At 36.2% G+C, this 22,511-nt stretch overlaps 1 protein-coding gene across 4 annotated transcripts in view; it reads left to right on the forward strand.

Moving 5' to 3' along the window:
- The window catches only part of LOC117329052 (synaptotagmin-15-like), a 145,877-nt gene that overhangs the window by 80,179 nt on the left and 43,187 nt on the right, over positions 1–22,511 (forward strand). For 3 of the 4 annotated variants that reach the window (XM_033886752.1, XM_033886776.1, XM_033886760.1), the window contains one exon: positions 10,864–11,012. In XM_033886752.1, the coding sequence (XP_033742643.1) occupies positions 10,864–11,012 (149 nt within the window). Of the gene's footprint in view, positions 1–5,597; positions 5,659–10,863; positions 11,013–22,511 lie in introns of those variants that run through there. The other variant, XM_033886767.1, reaches the window with a different exon arrangement.

Consider the following 22,511-nt stretch of genomic DNA (forward strand, 5'->3'; position numbering starts at 1 on the left):
CTGCCTCTCTAATTAATTCCACTTTTGAGCTGTTAATGCATCACATCTCTGATTTGATATCCTGGATAAATATTTAGTTTTCCTGTTTTCATTGACATTTCTCATTTTTCTCATTGCAATCGAATTGGACCTTTTAAGTGACATTTTTGTTTCGGTATTGTGGACATGGTTTGCATTACTAAACGTCTGTATTGTTTGTTATCCGGGCTGTGATCGCATCAATTTAATTTCCCGTCAGCTGTTCTAGACGAACAGAACAATTCCCCGTGCGGGAATATAAAAGGACAATGTTTAACGGTTGGTAGCAATTAATACAAGTTTTTGAATACAGAATATAGTGTAAATATTAGCCGCAAACAAGAGGACCAAGCGTAGACTTCCATGTACTAGACTTATTGTGTTGTTCCCAAAGATGAATACACACTACAGGTTTCCCCTGGGTGTAATATCGTGTTTATAAATCCTACCGTATGCGTCAAACAGTGGTGGATTGGGATTTCATATTTTGTTTTGTACAATTTGTTATGATGTCTACATTGTTTTGCCTTTCTATAGCATCGCCGATGTTGTGTAAAGGTTATTGTCTTGTATAAATGTTTTCTCGTGCTTTATCATATTTTTCTATGTTGTAGAGGTTCGTGCGCGCTGTATATAGAAAGTATTCAATGGTTTCCACGAGTTCACGAGTATGACGAAGCAAGGGTGAAAAATGTCTGTATATTCTGTCATATATGTTACAGACACCGGAAAATCATTCATTTTTAAAGACAATATAAATATATGCGCATGGTTATAAATATGGAAATGAAATATTACCATGTCAACTGAAATTCTAATCGCTAACGTTTTTAAGCGTTACAGCTCTTTTCAGGTGATTGCATTTATGCCACAGTTACTGTACGTTACATTGTATCATATGACGTAATGCTATTGTTCATTAAAAGGGGAGGTAATAATGGTAAATTGGCGTCCCGACACTAATTTTAGTGTCCATGAACACACACTAAATTTAGCTTCGGGACGCCAATTATACGCTTTTTGAGAGTTTGTTCGTGCTGTCTAAAGTTTTGTTAGAGCTATTCTTAGGTTTGTCCGCGCTCTTTAAATCTTTTTTTAGCTCTATAAAGGTTTATTTTTACCTATATAAAGGTTTATTTCTAGCTTTATAAAGGTTCATTTCCAGCTATATAAAGGTGTGTTTTTTTCGTTCTGTAGAAAGTTTTGTCAGAGGTATACTTATAGGGTTGTCTCTGTTCTCTTAATTTTTGTTGCCTATATAATGGTTTTGTTCGTTCTCTATAAAGTCTTTTTGCCTATATAATGGTTTGTTCATTGTCTATAAAACTTTTTACCTATATAATGGTATGTTCGTTGTCTATAAAGATTTGTTAGAGTTGTAAAAGGTGTTTCCGTGCTGTTTAAAGTTTTGTTAGAACTACATAAAGTTTTGTTAGAACTATATAAAGGTTTTTCCGAGCTATATTACGGTTTGTTATTACTTTTTCCGTGATGTATAAAGTTTTTTTTCCCGAGCTATACTTAGGTTTGTCCATGTTATTTAAAGTTGTTGTTTTTTTCTAGCTATATAAAGGTTTGTTCGGGCTGTATAAAACTTTGTTAGATATATATTTAGGTTTGTCCGTGCTCTATAAAGCGTTTTTACGAGCTATATTACGGTTTGTCCGTGCTCTATAAAGCATCTTTTACAATGTACGAGCTATATTAAGGTTTGTCCGTGCTCTATAAAGCGTTTTTACGAGCTATATTACGGTTTGTCCGTGCTCTATAAAGCATCTTTTACAATGTACGAGCTATATTAAGGTTTGTCCGTGCTCTATAAAGCGTTTTTACGAGCTATATTACGGTTTGTCCGTGCTCTATAAAGCATCTTTTACAATGTACGAGCTATATTAAGGTTTGTCCGTGCTCTATAAAAGCGTTTTTTACGAGCTACATTAAGGTTTGTCCGTGCGTTATAAAAGTGTTTTCCGAGTTATGTTAAGGATTGTCCGTGCTGAATAAAGTTTTGATCCGTGTTATATAGGGGGTTGTCCGTGCTGTATACAGTTTTTATCCGAGTTATATAGGGGTTTGTTCGTGCTCTTTAAAGGGTTTTTTTTCGAGTTATATAAAGGTTAATTTGTTCTGTATAAAGAGTTTTCCGAGCTTTATAAAGGTTTTTTTGGGACTATATAAAGTTTTTTGTGTTATATAAAGGTTTATTTGGGACTATATAAAGGTTTTTTGTGCTATATAAAGGTTTGTTGTGCTATATAAAGGTTTATTTGGGACTACATAAAGGTTTTTTGTGCTATATAAAGGTTTATTTGGGACTATATAAAGGTTTTTTGTGCTATATAAAAGGTTTATTTGGGACTATATAAAGCTTTTTTGTGCTGTATAAAGGTTTATTTGGGACTATATAAAGGTTTGTTGTGCTATATAAAGGTTTTTTTGGGACTATATAAAGGTTTGTTGTGCTATATAAAGGTTTATTTTGGACTATATAAAGTTTTTTTTTTGCTATATAAAGGTTTATTTGGGACTATATAAAGGTTTTTTGTGCTATATAAAGGTTTATTAGAGACTATATAAAGGTTTGTTGTGCTATATAAATATTTATTTGGGACTATATAAAGGTATTTTGTGCTATATAAAGGTTTATTTGGGACTATATAAAGGTTGTTTGTGCTATATAAAGGTTTATTTGGGACTATATAAAGGTTTGTTGTGCTATATAAAGGTTTATTTGGGACTATATAAAGGTTTGTTGTGCTATATAAAGGTTTATTTGGGACTATATAAAGGTTTTTTGTGCTATATAAAGGTTTATTCAGGGATGTATTAAGGTTTGTAGGTGCTATATTATACAAATATATCATGGGTGTGCAATAGAACATTGGTCGATTACCAGTGTCAAATTTTCTTATTTATTGATACTTGTCTTATTTCAAACCTTTAAACAACAAAATGTCTGAATGTATTCCTACGTCTACCCTCCTACAGTGTATAACTGATGGACGTAAGTCTTCATTCTCTCGCATCATTGATCGATGATATATTTATTACCCATACAAACATAACCACATTCGCACATTCAGATGTGTGTGCGCTGCGGTAGCATGAATTATCTCCCTGGGAACAATGATTTACCGAATTGTGCAGTATTCATGATTGAAGCCAGAAAAATGCAATTTTAAATGGTTACCCTCGCAATGAACAAAGCGCACTGTGAGTTTTTTTTTACTCCAATAGCAATTACTGAGATAGGTTTCAGAGTGATAATCTTTTTACAAAATGAATTAGATTTATCTAATTTCCTAGAATTGAATGTAATGTAGACCGTTACATATAATAGCTTTTAGATGTCAGTACAAAGAAAATGCTACAAGAATATAAAATTGAATGCTACTTGATAGTTTTCGCAGCAAGGCATATGTTTCGCATTAAGTAAAGAAATCAAGAATGTGGATATTTCATTAAGTTCCGAATCGATACAATTTGCGTGTATCTTTTAAACATAAGTAGGTAAATGTTTCACAATTGATCTTAACAAGTGAAATAAAGACTATTTTTGGTTTATGATTATTCTTCATTACAAACCTATTTTTCAATGGAATGCAATAATGGCGTGGGTCATTTCTTGCTGCGTAACACAGCTCGTTATCACATAAAAGCTGAACAAGAAAACACACTCACAATTAAACATAATATTAAACTATCACCACATAGCATTCGAATAATGTCAGAAAATAGTTTCCGGTCGTCGATCAATGTCAATAGTTATTATTTTATTCATGTATTTATTTATTTTTCTATTTTTCCAAAATGTCGATTCCAAAACCAAAATGTTACAGATTCGTCTTTCCCAGATGTACATCTATATAGAGAGAGCATTTAAAGGTCTAGCGACAGTTACTTCTGAGCGATAAAATAGTCATTATACTGTAAATGTATATACCAATATTTCATCTGTGCTTCGCGTCCTTGTGAAATGGCCTTCAGAGAGAACCGGTTTACCAGTTTTACTTAAGTGATGGAGACGTCGACTGCCATTCTCGATAGAAGTTGTGAATCAATGTCTTATATCGAGACTGTAAAAGCGCGATCTGTATGTCGACGTGCGTTTTAGTGGCAGCCTGTGATTGTCATTGATCGAGAATATACGCTAGCCTGCGTCTCTACCTCGACGTGAGGGTATTGGCTGGGAGCAACTCAATGGCGCAGTTCCGATGTCAAATTAAGTTTAAAAGCATGCCACAGTAGTTATGTATTACCGATTTGTGTTCACTTCCGGTTTTGGCATAGATTGCAATTCCCGATCTGTTCACTTCCGGTGTTTTCTGCTACTTTGACGTCACTAGATGACAAAGTAATCAAAGATTATGCTAGCTCCAAGGGAATTGTTTACTTCCGATGTACTAATTACATGTGCATAGAATCCCAACAGACGAGCATACGGTTCACGTGATGTATCGTGTACATATCGTGTCAAACATGACCTCTGTTACTGCAAGGCATAGCCGAGCGTTTCCAGGACCAGCACTATTGTTACGATCACAACAGAAATATATATCTGAGCTGTTAAAAGACGCATAGTAACTTCATATATAACCTAATTTATTTGGAACATATAAATCAACTCAAAGACGGATACAAATTCCTAAACGAATTTCTGCTGTTTGAATTGTTTTTGTGGAACCATTGGTAGAACTTTTCTTGCTTTATAATCACACTGACACCGCTATAGTTTTGTCTTTAACGCCTTCGGTGTGACAAACCGATGTTACATTTTTAAAGGTCCATTGTACATATTTATCTACCTGTTTTCTACTATGTGGCCGGTAGCCGAGATCTTTAGCTGTCATACATATATACCTGCTCGATGGTTGATACCGATGTATGTCAGTTATAACTAAACAAGGGACCCCTCTGGCTACTTTATGTCGTTATAGTTGTTTACGTACGTCACACGACTAGTATTGTAGGAACGTTTTGGTAATCCAACTGGGTGATTGTCTGAACGGGTATACCAAGGTTGGATACAACTAAACAGTTAAAACTAAAGTTGACGTCAGCCTGGACAAAGAAAAGGTATAGTCCTCAGATACAAAACAAAATGAAGCTGGTTTATCATAATCAATTTGAATGAGAATTTAAGGAATCCATAATTCACAACCGACTCTCAAGGAACAAATACTGCGGCAAATAATCAAATTCAGTGTATCGATAAGTTTTGCTGATCAAACGAAAACAAGAAACGTTATTGACCCATTAAGAAAATATTTACTTATGCCCGCCCTGACGTATACTTATAGGTAACCGCCCTCACAATGACATGCGTACGTCATATATCTCCAGGTGAAATATTTTGTTGAGATTAAATTCTTTTTGTTTACTGTAGATTGTGTCCGATGTAGTACATTTTAACGTGTTTATGATATACAGAAGGAATCTGCCCCAAAGACAAACGTCTACCTTCTTCGTTCTGCGTATAATGACAGTACACATTGTGTGTATGGGTCGTGTGTTACCTTTAGGCTCTTACTTGCGTACCTGTATCTCATACAGTCAGTGACCTTTCCGTACTTACATCGGTAGCTGGCAATTCAAAATCTGACCAAAATTAGAGTTGAGAGAGAAGATGCTTAAAATACAGTAAGTATCTTACAGTACAGGTTTCCCTATTTGATAGGAGATTAATCATTATAAATTGGTCTTTGTATTACACAATACAGTATTTAGAATCTACCTTTATGTAAGCATTGGAATACTCCCATTTTTATGTCAAGAAAGGAGCGTGATCACGTTGGTATATAATTGTGGTAGCTGTTAGTTTGAAGCCATATTCAGACATTTCGTCTCAATGGAACTAATGTATAGATGGAAATATATGTGATAAAGTCGCCCCTCATTTATTAACACAATAAGGAATCTGTATATTACACATATGTATAGTAGTCCAAGACTTCGGATTATTAAAGAAGTGTGTACGAAGAGTGGGCTACAGCCTTACATATTGTAGCTATTTAAGCCAATAAAATTGACTTGTGCTCTACTTTCTATGCTGAATTAAACGAAAATTTATCTAATGTATATATTCTATATAAGATTAACATTAAGAGTATGTCCGACGTTGGTGTCAATAAGAAACAATTGTCATAATAGAAGCAATGGAATAACATGGCAATATGATAAAAAGGTAACAACAATACAGTGCAAGAACATATCTGAGAATATTTCTTGTGTAAATATTACGGAAAACGAAAATTCGAAAAAGAGCAAACAAATTAACATATTTGTTTTGTTTTTATAACAGTGGCGAAACAAACTAAATCCGCTTATATCTATCACTCTTGTTGGATAGAAAGGCACGATGGTACTTTTCGTGGAAGGAAACTGAGATTAGCTGGGGATGGGGGAAAACCCACGGACATGATTGGGCAGTTCCGATCGGAAAACTAATTTTGTCAACAATGAGAACGCCATTGTTACATTATTAGCAAGGTGGCAGTGAACATTTATTAATGAACGTCAAGTATAAATAATGTGGCGAAAGGACGATGGTAAAAAACAAACTGTCATTTGTCTGTCAGGCAAATTAAATTTGTTTACCTTCGTATACGACGTATAATACGCGTTCCGATTAGATGGGAAGGGAAACTCCTAATAAATCATCTAGACATATCTGTTGTACATAAAAAAATGTAGCTATTCATCAGGTACCCTTGCTTACGTATAAGGCATTAGATCATATGATTGTAGAACTCTTGTGTAGATAACCACACTTATCAGTACGAAACTGAAGGTTGTAGATGTAAGTAGCAATCGCACATTCATTAGTATATATACAATATACAATGCAGAATCGACTGGGGATGGCTATAAAGACTTAACACACAACGCCATGTATGTTGACCATATGTCAAGCAAATCGATTCTTGGGTTTGGTCAATGTCTGCATTGTACATGTATGTATTCCATCACCGCTATTTACGAAACAGGCCCTATCGTTCATCCTATATATGCTGATTAATTACTGATATGTTGGGCAGAGGTTGGCTGTCGGTGAGAACGGTTGATCTAGTATGTATGTTAATTGAAAGGGAAATGATAGACAACATGATGTTTAGGAAGTCACAAAAACATAGTGCAGTAGAGTTACAAAATACACCGATTATCTGTTGGATTATCAGGAGTATGAGCCTTCGTACCAACGTGGCCTCCTAAAAAGGAAGTATTCATTAACTATAATGACGTGTGTCAATTAAGGTTACTTTGATCGCAATTACTTAACCTTTGAGAAATTAAAAGTTTTTGAAGGGGCGATACACTTCACTGTCAGTTACATTAGTCCATGCAGTAGCCTTAATATAACGTCTGGAGGATTAGGTGTAATACGCAGCTTTCAAGTGTCAGAGTACTGTTGATTACAGTAGCATGACTAAAGATACTTGAGATAGTACTCCGCTATTTTTTGTATTATTGTATAATCCGCAGTATCAATCGTGACTCCTACGTAAAATGAATGCCCCTCCATTACGTAATAATAATCCTAGGCGATTAAGAAAAAATCTGATGACGTCATGTCATGTTTTGAGTTTCAATGTGGCATGCGTACACCGTATGTCGACCATACAGATTTGTATCTAACTAAAGCCCACAAAATAAAAATGCATTTAAGCTTGAGGAAAGGCATTATTTTCGCTGATACAATACAAACTTTGCTTTCAAGAAAAACTTATTATACACGTTAAATCTGCACTTTATTGGTTAGACTGTAGCATGGTGGGTAATTAAACGTGGTAAGTCTATGGAATACTTGGACATTGCATGTTAATGAGATTAGGAAACCAACGGTCTTCCTGGCGTGCGAATCCGGATGATATAATCTGTCATAGATCAAATCGTGACAAATGCTCTTCTGATAAATGGGATTCGGGGATATTAGAACGAAAGTTCATGTGGAATCTAAAGATAGTACCTTCAATTTAATAAAGAAATGTCTCGCTTAGGGCAAGAGTGTATCTGAAGCTCTTCGCATATAGAAAGACTAAGACAGACGTAGCTCAATGAGCATTTAGAATGCCTACACAACACGTTAATTTGTCTATAACATAAAAGGGCGACTTGTTGTGCTCAGAAATTGTAAATAAAAAGCAATATTTCCACCAACAAAGAAACGGTAACAGACATTGAGTCAACAACACTGGAAACTACTAGTTTTGGTTATGGGACTGCTTGTAAGTAGTCCCTTTATTAAGAATTAAACTGTCTTCTTTTGGAAGGTTATTGTCTTATAAGTCTCACTGGATTGCAGACAAAGTGAATAACGCACTCCCGTTATGATTAATTTCTCTGTAATCCTATGAGAATTATAAGACAATACCTTTCCAAAGAAAGCAGTTTAATACTTCTATTTCTGTATTAAATTTCAGTTTCGCCAATATTCAATCTGTGACAGACAGTGTTATTTCATTCCAAAGTTAAATTTCGCGCTGTCAATGGACCTGTTCTTGTTAGGTCACGATACAGTCGACCGTTCCCGGCAAAAATATAGGTCGTATAAATAAAAACTAAATCACCAATTAATTGTTTGTTTTTGTTTTTGTTTTCATTTTATTGACTAACTGTTGAGTATCTCCCCTTTCTGGCAGCATTTGCTACCACAGTACATATAATCATGATTGCCCATGAAAGGGGATTATGTTTATGGTGGAGTGAGGTAACAAGTGATTTATCACCTTGGGTTGTTCTTATTAGAGGGCATTTATAACCTTGGACGGGCTTAGGCAGCTGGTCAGGAATATGTACTTGTAGTAAGATAAACTATAGTCATACTAACCTCATAATCTGGTATGAATGTTTATGCTATTCCGGTCACAAATGTGATAATCATAAGTATAATTGTGTGACCATATATCAGAAGAATCCCTTATACCCAAATATAAAATGTGACAATCACGAGGATAATTGTGTAACCCTATACAAGGAGAATTCCTTATACCCAAATATGAAATGTGAAAATCACGAGGATAATTGTGTAACCCTATACAAAGAGAATCCCTTATACCCAAATATAAAATGTGACAATCACGAGGATAATTGTGTGACCCTATACTAGGAGAATCCCTTATACCCAAATATAAAATGTGACAATCACGAGAATAATTGTGTGACCCTATACTAGGAGAATCCCTTATGCCCAAATATAAAAAGCTCGTGGTATTTAACGTAAGAGGTCGTGTACGTGTAAATGGTAGATTATCACACAAAAACACTCCTCTGGTATTGATCGATCACGCCACCACAGTTGCCTTGGTCAGTTTTATTTTACTTTAATTACTGCAATATTGAGTAAGGCATGTAGCCGCTGTACAGAGTCAACAGAACAACATCTCATGCCATCGATTCCATCCTCATTCTCAAGTACAATCATGCCGGATCATTATTTAGTTTTTCCGGAATTTTAACAGTGATTTTTCGTCTTTGATAGTCTCTATATTAAGTGCGTGTACTTCATCAGTGTCTGAGCCATTGTGTTCCCGTCATCAGCTCACTCTTATACGGAATATCTACATTTCTGTGGAGATGTGACATTTGTTTTATTGAATTATCTATCTAATTGCGTGAACAAAACTAACTGCAAGTTGTCTTCATTATATAGATGCACAATCCCGAGTGTTTGGGTAACGCTTGACAATATTTTATTAAATAGCCTGACTCCCAAATGTAGAGCTTTCCTAACAGCCGCTCTTATTCCATGGCTCAGACAATAGCATCGAAGTGTCAAAGGCACTATACAGCATTGAAACCAATGGACTTAAAGGATTTGAAAAGTTCTCAAAGACAGCGAATGGGCTGACAATAACAGCTGATGAAAGTGGATAAAACTCGACCGTTAATCCTACGTGATCCTTTCGCTCTTAGAAATAAGGTGAACGCTATTCCACCGGTTAGTGAAATCAATGGCTGAACTGCCATACGGCCAACGCGGTTTTGTAGGCTCTCGCTACTGCTTATTTAGTTTCATGTTGTGACATTAGGATGCTTCCTTACTAAACGCCTTGTTTGTTTTTTCTATCGGATTGTGTAATTAACGCGTTCATTTAAACTGTTTAGACTCCCGTCCTGTCGCTACAAGTACACGGTACAGCACTGTACTTACCAGAGTGAACTGTATCAATGTTACGATGACAGCTACGGAAACTACCTAACTTTAAGGTACCCTGTCTGGATTTTAGAGGCTGGTATAACTTTAAGATACCCTGTCTGGATTTTAGAGGCTGGTTTGACACGTGAACCGGCACGTACAGACGATACCATTATTTTGACGGCTCGCTTTCAGATAGGGTTATTGATAGTGTGTAAACATTATGGGATATTTTAATTAAAACGGCGATGTAAACTGTATCAAACTATACCGGACATTATAATAGTTTGACGTGGTCTTTCCTTGTGAATTACTGGAATATAAGAGATGCTCTGCCATCATTAAAAGCCTCACCAAATACCAAGGCACTTTAAAATCGTCTGACACATTACCGAAATTCAAATATCTAGTTTTTCTTTAATTTTTCTGTTCGCTTGTGTACACAAATTGGATGTGTGTGGAAATAAAGACCAACTAGAGCTATAGTTGTATTTTCGATGTACATATGTCAAAAAGAGTATTGGATATTTGTGGATTTTCAATGTGCACGAATGAGGTATTTTCGGATCGCGATAAACCTGAAGTAGTTGCAATATACACAACTTGCCTTGGATACTTGTTTGGATTTACCCTCATCATACCTGGAGTCCGTGGTGTATCACAATGACTATGCTAAGACGTTACCATTCTCTCATACTTCTTCCTTGCAGCATGAAGCAGATCCCCTTCACGGTGCCTCCCCACGGTTCCTCCCCTCGCCGCATGGACCGGGGGTCTTCGGAAGAAGCTCTATCATCAGGTGGTCGTATGTCGGAACCCTCCTCTCCCGGAGGTAAACGCCCTTCTGTCGAAATCCCAGGTAAGTCTTTTAATTCATTTTAACACGGGCTTATAACTATGTTTCATAATTGCTGGAACAGTTATATGTGCTATTTTCAAACTTATTATTTTTTATTGGATTAGGTTCAGCTTATCAAATAGTAATGTGTACAAACAAGCACTTGTATTGAATGAAATAAATTGGTAGTTTGAATATTATTGAAATCACAGCAAACAGGCTTTCGTAGATATCGTTCGACGCACAGTCTGTGATCATTGATAGGTAGTAAATAACCAAAAATAAACGTTTATAACACTCATCAGACATCATCTAAGTTTCTCCTGCTTGTTTTTATATATCTAGACCATTTTGCCAAAAGAAGTCATTAAAGGTCATTGAAATGTCATTTAGGTCAAATTAAGGTCAAATGTCGGACCAATGCGGTCAGTGTCAGGTCGATTATTAGTCAATTAAGTCATTAGAAAAGATTTATTATTAGATGATAGAGGATTTACATTATTGCTCAATGAAGTCAGCATAAGGTCCATTAATTATCGCAGGTTTCAGTCGGGATCCGTTGTTTATCAAAGACAAAGGCCGGGAGCTCTGTTATCGCCAAAAATAGACTCTTCCTTGTTGGTCAATTGGAGTCCGGAAATGATTCCTTATTTATCCGAAGTCTGCAGATCACCCGTTGTTTAATCAATGACTCAATAGAGATACATTATTTATCAGTCAGTAGATCATACATTGTTTAATGTATGACTCAATAGAGATACATTATTCATTTGTCAAAAGATCATCAATTGTTTAATTATGACTCAATAGAGATACATTATTTATTTGTCAAAAGATCATCAATTGTTTAATTATGACTCAATAGAGATACATTATTTATTTGTCAAAAGATCATCAATTGTTTAATTATGACTCAATAGAGATACATTATCTATCAGTCAGTAGAACATCTATTATTTGATGTATGACTCAGCAGAGATACATCAAATTAAATAGTTGAAGTGAAAATGTAATCTGTAAAAGGTTCAGTATAAAATCAGTTTTTTGTCTTTAATTCGGCGTATTCTTTATTTGGGTCGCAGAGTTGGAACAGTAGAAACACTCAGATACAGTTTACACTATAATAATCTAGCCGTTCTAGGTCTTTTGGTTAAGTCCATAGGTCACGTGCTCTTCAAAGTTTAATATTCCACTTAAGTGATGAAATTAGTACTGAATTCATTCAGGATGAACGAGTGTCTCGATATTTGATAAATAAGATCCGGCGTGTGTATACCAATGTTTGAAATTGAAATAGATTGTCACCACCCAATCTCCGAAAAACGCCAGAAGGGATGAACGAAATCGAAATTGTAACTTAGAGCAGTCTCTGAGTGGCTAACTGTATATTGTATCTGATGTAACATACACTTGGCTATACTGACCACTTTACTGTCATATATTCATGGTTAAATCGATTCTTGCGCCCATATGTGGTGCCCCGGGCAAATCGATGTATATTTTCGTATCTTGACCGGCCATCTTTGTGCTTTTGTTCAATGTATTTAGGGTTTGACCCACTAATGTGAACGAGTGGTAGACAAAACAGCACTAGAGGCACCTGATATAACGACCAGACATTTTACAATGTATCTGTTCACAGAATTGTAGAAAGTCTCCCCTGTTTTAAAAAGTGTGGGTTCAGTCAAAGTTCGTATGTTGTCATAATATAGTTATTTAACAAGTCTAAAATGGTATTTGGAACATAGGCGATAATGGAGCCGTGACTCCGAGCACTGACGACTAAGCCAGGGGGTGTACCAATTCAGCGTGTAATGATAGCTTAGCACAACTTCAAAGAGCATTTACAGTGTACCAATATTGAAAGTCCGTTCCTCAAAAGCGTTCCTTCAACTGTATCATTTCATCTTCCCCACTATCCAATACCAAGATACCTCGTTAAAAACCAAAGAAATGCATTCATCCAAGAAAGACGAATGACATTACAATAAACATACATTGAGATGAACCATCCCGGTCCGGCATTTTGAAAGCATTAGTTTTTAGCTCGCCTGCTCGAAGGGAAAGTGAGCTTATGTATTGGTGCAGTGTCCGTCGTCCGGCCGTCCGGCGTCAACTTTTTCCTTCAAACAACTTCTTCTCAAAATCCAAGAGGCCTAGAGACCTGATATTGGTCATGTGTCATGCCGGGATAAAGAGCTACCATGTTTGTTCAAATGAATGACATTGATCTTCATTCAAGGTCAAAGGGGTCAAATATGCTGAAATCTTTAAACAACTTCTTCTCAATAACCAAGAGGCCCAGGGACTTGATATTGGCCCTTAAACATGCTGGGGTGAAGGGCTACCAAGTTTGTACCAATAAATGACCTTGACCTTCATTCCAGGTCACATGGGTCAAATAGGCTAAAATCTTCAAACGTCTTCTTCTCAATAACCAAGAAGCCCAGGGACTTAATATGAGGCCTGTAGCATGCTAGGTAAAGGGCTACCAAGTTTGTTCAAATGAATGACCTTGACCTGCATTCAAGGTCAAGTAGGCTGAATTCTTCAAGCAATGATTTCTTGATAGCTTAGAGACCTGATATTAGGCCAGTTGTGTACTGGAATGAAGAACTAGAAAATTTATTGACATGAAGAAACCTAGCCTCACTGATATTTGAATAAAGTGGTTATCAGCATAGTATCTGCAGAAATAACCTAAATCAACTTCAAAGTTGCTGTAGTGCCAGGTGAGCGATACAGGCCCATTGGGCATCTTGTCAACGGATGAGACTTATCGTGAAACAGACAGAAATCTTGGCTGAAATAAATCTGTTGAGTTTAGTGGCAAGTTTTTAACAACAGTCTACAAGTATACCGATATGTACAAAGTGTACCCTTTATTGTCCAATTGTTTATGTTTATATGAAGGAGGATTTATCGAAAAGCTTATCGGGGCGATTTACAAACCAAGTCCGCTCATTTTCAGTTGTTATATCGATGTCTTTATAATACCAAGACAGCGTCGGTTCAATGTCCCCTCTCCGCTGGCGCCGGTATTTCATTACAACGTTACCATCACGGACGACTCACCAATGAATTGTATAATAACAGTTATTATTTAAATTTTCTATAATGAACTTCATTTTTCATCCCTGTTTTCTTCTTCGCATGTGATTATTTTCACATGACAGTTGATTTGGTAATCATTTTATGACAGATTTTTAGTGCTGATGGACCAACTTAAAACACAGGTTTTCGAGAGACGAAGAATGAAAATACTATAATAATGTTTATAGCCGCCGCCTTCTTTTGTAATACTGTGTTATGAAATTCGATGTATCCGAGACTCGTGAGCGTCCATGTTAGTTTCTAGTCTTTATTCCGTTTTTCATTCTAAAAATACCACATTTCTTGAATTTGACCTAAACTGATCAATCCTTCTTTGTAATTTTTTCTTTTGCTGATATGGTCCTTGTTTCGGCATTTTTACTCGCGTCATATTTTCTAGTTTTACTGTGTGTAAATACAAACTCCTCCCAATTACTCGTCCGACATATCTGCCCAAATTATGTTACGAACAGCGTATCTTCTCTTTAAAATAATAGAAATACCTTAAACACAATACATACTGATTTGCGGAAGGTAAATGATATCAATAAATAGCCATATTACACAGAACAATTGTAACGTTAACACAACAAGCTGTCCTGCATATGTTAGTAACTATAGATTGGGTCTATCTTTTTTTTTCCCCAGTATATGTATGTTTCTAGATACACAAAGACTTTAAAGTCATTCTACACCAATAAAGCTGCAAATAGGATAGTGCTTCATTTACAGGAAGTATAATGCAATGCATTAATTATATCCTCTATTGATCAACTTTCTTCAACAACACGGGTGCTTGTACTTTAAATCGGGAGCCGTTCACACTGGTCGTGCCACGCTAATGGCGATGGACACGTCTATTAGAGCACCTCAGCCGCAGGTCACAGTATCTATGTGTACATTGCCTGCCCTGAGGCTGTCCCTAACGTTTTGACCACACAGACTTGGCCACTTTATCAGAGAACCTCGTAATAAGGTTTGCTTCGTCACCAATCTGTTTTATTTGTGTTGTATCTGGTATCACAGTACACGGTAGTACGTGTATTGGTATACAAACCAAAACTAGTTTATGGGACAAGTGTTTCGTATAAATTTGACAGTTAAAACAAACAGGTATTTAAATAGTTTAAAAGACGGCGTACATCAATCAAAAGTAAAATTCCATTGCGCTATTTCACAGGTGTTCTTCAAATATCTGGAGCTATTCACGAAACCAAACTGTTCCGATTTTTATTTTTTTGATGAAATTGTGAGAAATAGCTGCGTTTGCCTAATTCGACCTCCATTGTACTATCAAACTCTTTTGTACACAAGAGTATTTCCGTGTTCTCACCCATCAACATTTAAGACCTATATACATATATATACATATTGTTTAAATGAAAATAATTTAATATCTGTATCAATCCATTTTAATATCAGAACGTCAGAATATTATGGCGAGCTGGCCTCGTTAATGAAGCGCTATAGGTTTCATATTCACGAAATTACATTGTTTGTTATCTCAAAGACATCTACGCTTATACGCCTGCGCCCACGAGCACTTTTGGTGATTTAAATAATGTTTTTTTTTTTTTCTACTTCCTGCTAGCTTAAGAAACTCAATCAACAAAGAAATGTGCTATTAAACGACTCGTTATATCAGTATTTACGCGTGCGCGTCGTTACATTTCCGGTGCGGTCTCGCCCGACGCTGCTGACTGGCACCGATATTTATCTTGTATTCATTTTTTATTCATAAATCTGATCCTCTGCTCGGTCCCGATCAGCTATCTTTATGTTGTAAGTTAAACGCCGATGTTGTCAGGCTTTCTCCAATGTTGGATCGATTAATCAATACTCGCTCTATCATTACCCCACCCCACCCCCCCCCCCCCTTCAGTTCAGCCGCCTCATTGGGTAATCAACTCTAAAGTAGATAACATATTAGGTTATATTAAATCGTCGCCATTTGGATTAATTTTTCTATCGGTTTGCCTAATGATGTATAATGCTGGATGTGCTCTGGGCGGTACAGTGTTACATAACATGCTCAAAAAAGATTTAAAATCCACTACGATTATTTTTTTAAACAAAATAAAAGTCAACCCTTTTCAGACACAATTTCTGTCCACTATTTAAATTAAAAATTTGACAATGGGACATATCGTCGAAAACACAATTATGATGTTATCTTTTACAGTCATATCTCTGTGTGAAATATTCCATTTAAAACTCGTTTGATGACAATTCTGCCGTCATGTTGATATGTAACAGTTTCCGGTATGTAATGAGAGATACTGTTTTTTGTTCGTCGTTTCCACATGCATGATCTATGATGTCCTCAGATCACAGTAAAGTAATAATTACATCACATCCCAAGTTATTGACTTGCTTCTACTCAATCATTCAACAGATATTGCGTTCTTATAGCTATAAAAATATTTGGGAAAATACGAATGACGGCCAGGGATGGGTTTCTGGGGACTTGATAGATAGAGAAGGGAGGCAAATTAGTTTATTTTGATTTAATTATATAAGTTGACAATTCCTTCCCTGGAAACATTAATAAGTGTCGTTAAAAAAAGCAATACAAAGTAAAGGATATCCATAAATCATTGTACGTTAGTGCGATAAATTTTAGTCCGATTTTTTCAGGGTTTCATACATGTATGACGACGGTCTATCTCTCATTTTATGTCGGAAACTATTTATACAACTAGGCTGGCATGATCAATCTGTATTACCCACTGGATGGTATTACACGTAACAATAACTCCACATTTGAATTATGTTTTATGTCAAAGATAAAAAGCTTGTCGATATATATGTCATCAATATGTTCTAAAACTAATGGTACTTGTAATAACATCTGACACGGAAAGATAAATCAGGTCCGGGTATTGTCTCCGTCTGCTGTATCTCCGGAACTCCAGCGGTAGACAGGATTACTCGATTACAATGGCAATAACTATTTATTTTGATATATTTTCTAAATCTGGCTGTGGTCACTATGTGGTTAAACAGTGGCAACGTATCATGGAATTATGTTACAACACGTATTAGTAGGCGCCAAAACCAACACAATAACGAGGAAACACTATGTTTACTCATGCCCTTGTCGGAGCCACAAGTACTCATGTAAAATGTGGCGCCATATTCTAACAACGTTTGGCAAAATGGCGCTGTCCTATTCTTCAAATTCCGCTCGTTGTGAGTGTACCATGTGCTGCTATTATAAGGAAGAGTTTGCTTAGAGAAACATATTGTTGTGTCAATGAAAAAATAACAATGTGACATTGGACGCAGGGATCCATTCTTTATTTAGTCTGCTTTTCACACCAATACTATCAAATATGGCTGTACACTATGTCCTTCTATGACATCATAGCATACTTATTGATATATGACTGCATTGGCTACCTCAGATTTACACAAACTCTACATAACATTCACGTGACACCAAATTCACGTAACGTCAGACTCACGTAACGGCTACATAACGCCTACGTGACGTCAGATTCACGTTACGCCTACATAACATTCACGTGACGTCAAATTCACGTAACGTCAGACTCACGTAACATCAGCTTCACGTAACGGCTACGTAACGCCTACATAACATTCACGTGACACCAAATTCACGTAACGGCTACATACCGCCTACGTGACGTCACATTCACGTAACACCTACATAACATTCACGTGACGTCAAATTCACGTAACGTCGGCGACAGGTTATTCCCCAATACTGCACCCTGCATGTGGATCAAACATCTAAAATTCAGTGTCGAAGAACACAGAGCTTTATTATATATATCATTTGAAGTGTCCACTTCCAATATAAGATAAATGTCTAGAATACGATTGAAAGAGATAAGCTCAAATACGCCATGTTTTGGCCATCATCTAAAGAAAATGGAAAAAAAAAAAAAACGGAAAACAAAACAGGACCTTGCCGAGCTCGAGTTAGCTCAGGGTTTGTGGTAGATATGCAAACAAGCCCCTCCATTGCTGGTGAAATGTTAAAACAAAGCAGGTATTGTGGGGATAACGAGAAAATCTAGGCATAATTGCTCTCAATTTTACACAAATGACGCTATATTCATCAATATGACAAAGAAAGGCTATTTCGTTAATCTTTTGTGAAATCAGGTCACACTGTACTTTTGTCGTGTATACTTTGGTTTATTTGGTTTATTTTTGTTTAACGTCCTATTAACAGCCAGGGTCATTTAAGGACGTGCCAAATTATGGAGGTCGAAAACAGCCGGAGTACCCGGAGAAAAACCACCGACCTACGGTCAGTACCTGGCAACCGCCCACGTAGGCTTCAAACTCGCAACCCAGAGGTGGAGGGCTATAGAGTTCTTGAAATTGAAGATATCTTACCGGGCATGAATGTTTAATTATATAATGACGTAACTAATAAACTGGAAGGAATAATGAAAAAAGTGAAACCCATTTCAAATATTGACAGACGAAAGGCAATTTTTGTTTCAAACAGCACAATATCAATCTATCACATTTCTTGTAGCAAGCATGCGCAAGCTGCAATGGTTGTACTTCTGCACTTTAACATGTCTTTAACAACGAGTTTCATATTGGTGGTCCAACAACGAGTTTCATATTGGTGGTCCAACAACGAGTTTCATATTGGTGGTCCAACAACGAGTTTCATATTGGTGGTCCATATCAGCCTTCATAGACCAAAGTATGACAGCAAGACCTTCACTATCATCTAGTTATCTGGATCTTGGTACGTGGCAATCTAAAAGACTACATAAAGCGTTAGAAACCTTTAAATGTTTCATTAAGAAGGAAAACATTACGTCAACAGATTTACTAAAAAAGAAAAACAAGATATTGATCAAACTATGAAATAACAGCCGAAAACACTTATCTGCGGCATGTATAAGTGATGATGTCACCTTACTATCGGGCTATTATCAGAGATCGGAACACGCTTTTAATTAATCACCGTTCTTGGTTCTCAACGCCGCCACGTTTATAACAGAAGTCGACACGTCTTCCGCGCTACAGAGACATGCTTTGTGATGAATGACAAAATTAAAGCTACCGATTTACATACATTGTGTTCTGACATTCGTCAATGTTGATGATTTTGTGTTAATGCACTTCTGTATGAGGGTAGTACGATACTATTTTTTACTCTGTCACGGCGGTTATACCAATGTTTATATTCCATGTTCACCTCTCAATACCATTGTATGTTGTGTTTTCTGATGAAATGCCACTATAGGATCCCGTAAACAAGTGTCAATCTAAATATTTGGCCATACTTTAGATCGGCAACGGAATAAGATACCTATTGTGTCTGCTTCACGGATACAGATAGGACGCCATTTTAGCGTCAGGAAGATGAAACACAAGATACTTCATTTACTTATTCTGTCATCAACATCGGTTGTTTCCGAGCATGCAAGAACTGGTTTTGTTCGTGAAACCCGCAGAAGCCTGCCAATTGCAGAAAGAGTAAACAAAATGGACGAAATCAATTCCAATAGGCTGACGTCATAAGACAGACATGGGGGCTCTGGGGCCCCAAAGAGGGGTATAGAATGACTAGATTGATATGAACTGTGTTTCGTTATGTATCTCAAGGGAAAACTCTTCAGAAAAATTAACACAGAGAAATTTTTTTCTGTTTTAAAAGTTAGCTAGGCCTTTGACAGGCGAAAGAATTTCAAGTACAAGAAAACATGGGAGTATGAGGGAAGGGCATTGTATATCAGATCTTTATGGACAATGTCATAAACATGTATGTATACTAAATCAATTGTTTTATCGGCAACTGGAAATTTGGTCTTGCTTCACCAGAAATGAATTAGAAGCAGTCTGGTCAATGCAACCGAGGGACAGTTTATTTGATATGAAATGTTCAGACTGAATAATGAAGTTGTCTGTGTGCATTCTCGGGTATTGACAAATATTTGATACAGAAAAGTACGAATTTATCTAAAGCAAGATTCAGATCGCGATGGTCTAATGATATAAATGGCATTTTTACGGTTACCAGATCAAGAGTGTTGTACATGTATATTCTAATAATTTGGATTAATACAAGTATTATCTTCAGCGGATGAGATATACATATGGGAATCATGTTTTATGTATCCTTCTACCTGCTTCAATGGGTACCGACTTATACGATTTATGCGGTCATCTATTTAGTAAAAATTGCGCTTTATTCACTACTTATCTAAATTAATGTTCATTAATCTGAAAAGAGCTGCACATTCATAAAATAAAATATTGAGTTTAAGTTAAATAAAAGCGCAGCAAAGACAGACGCTTGGAGAACACCTAATGCAACAAATAATTAAATTCCTGATGTTATTTTTGTATTTTTGTTTTTAGATTTATGTCAGGAAAATGTCTGGTAATATCAAAAATGAATTAATTAAAAAAATAAATATTCAGATATCAAACTCGAAAATGGTTTATAAATGTAAAAAAAAAAAGATACCGTTGTTATGTTCTACCGTCTTCACTGCTATGGCGCTGACGAATCGTTCAGCTTTGTTCAATGGAAGGAAGCAGGGATAAGAAAATGATAATTATTCATGTCATCATTTGTTCTGAACGGTGTTTCATAAGCTAGGCTGCAGGATGAAAGTCATCAAAAACGAATGCTTAAATATGTAACGTAAACGAAACTGAGAAAATGAGTTGCTGAACATTTTTTTTAATATAGGATGACTTACAAAATCAGTACTAAACAGCTTGAAGGCAATCAGCGTCCAGAATAACATTATATAGATTTTTCCATCGCAGAAAATATCGAGATTGAATTTACCACCACATTTAAGATACATTAGGAGCGTGTGAGCACAAGTACAATCATTTTGCTGTGTAGAAAATCGTTTGAAGATTATTCTCTGCCGGAGTCATCTGGAAATGCATTTGGTTTCGTGGTGAAGAATATGTGCATTCTGAAATTAAGTTAGATTTCATGAAATTTTCCACTGAATTCTTGTTTCGAGGTTGTACATAGACAATTTATTCTTTTGTATTATAGCATAATATCCGAACAAAATTTTAACACCATCACTATCATTTAAAAGGAGATCTTTATTTTAATGAATAGAGTTGTAGATAGTTTTTTTCGAAAAGAGTTTGAAAATCAAAAAAAAAGGTATATAATGAAATTTTGATTAACTTCAAATCATCCGTTTCATAGAGGGCATAAAAAGTGTCGGTTCACAATCGCGTATTTCCCTGCTCGATATAACATTGGATGCAACACAGTATTTAAAACCACAAAGTCTGTTACACAGTAAGGGGCATGCTTTGACAGGGCTTATATTCTAATTTATTTATAAGGATTCGAGTACAACACATAGCCAGGTACATCGGGGTTATGTAACACCAGAATGGCGTCTGGTTCGGACAGGCCTCTAAAGGAAAACAGGTGACCGGCTATCGACCGGGAAAACAGGTGACCGGACTATCGACCGGGAAAATAGGTGACCGGACTATCGACCAGGAAAATAGGTGACTCAATTGGCTACTGGAAGCAAAGATCGCCGGATTATCGACTCGGGATATAGGTAGCTAGATTAGCTGCTTAAAACGAAGAAGTCTGTATTATCGACTTGGGACATAGGTAGCTAAATTAGCTTCTGGTAACAATGATGGTAGGATTATCAACTTGGGACATTGGTAGCTAATTTAACGTCTGGTAACAATGATTGGTAAATTATCAACTTAGGCAAGTAAATTAGCTACTGGGAACAAAGCTGGAGGGAATATCAACTTGAATCACAATTAGCTTAATAATAAGCTGCCTGTAACAAAGATCTGGTAAAGATCTGGTTTATGGACTTAAGTCACATGTAGCTAAACAGCTGCTGGTAACAAAGATGACTGGATTATCGACTTGAGTCACTTGTAGTTAAATAGCTGTTGGTAACAAAGATGGCTGAATTATCGACTTGAGTCACATGTAATTAAATAGCCGTCGGTAACAAAGTTGGCTGGGTTATCAACACTTGAGTCACTTGTAGCTAAATACATATATGTAGCTGTTGGTAACAAAGATGGCTGTGTTATCGACTTAGATAAGTAGATTAACTACCTACAGGGAACAGTTAGACCGGTTACGTGCTGAGAACAAAACGATATTGGAACAAAAGTGGTTAAATTATCTACTGGGAACAAATGTATATGTATTACATAATATGACAGGAAGTTAGCTAGGCTATATAGTAGAGGTGGACACAAGGCTAACTGGATAATCTGGAATAAAGACAATTTGATTCTTCATTGAGAACACAGATTATTTGATAGAAACACATGTACTTGTTTATTCTATTGAGAACACAGATTATTTGATAGGAACACATGTAATTGTTGACTCTATTGATAACACAGATTATTTGATAGGAACACATGTCATTGTTTAATCTATTGAGATCAGATTAT

This window comes from Pecten maximus, chromosome 1 (assembly GCF_902652985.1).
Source record: "Pecten maximus chromosome 1, xPecMax1.1, whole genome shotgun sequence".
NCBI classification, from domain to species: domain Eukaryota; kingdom Metazoa; phylum Mollusca; class Bivalvia; order Pectinida; family Pectinidae; genus Pecten; species Pecten maximus.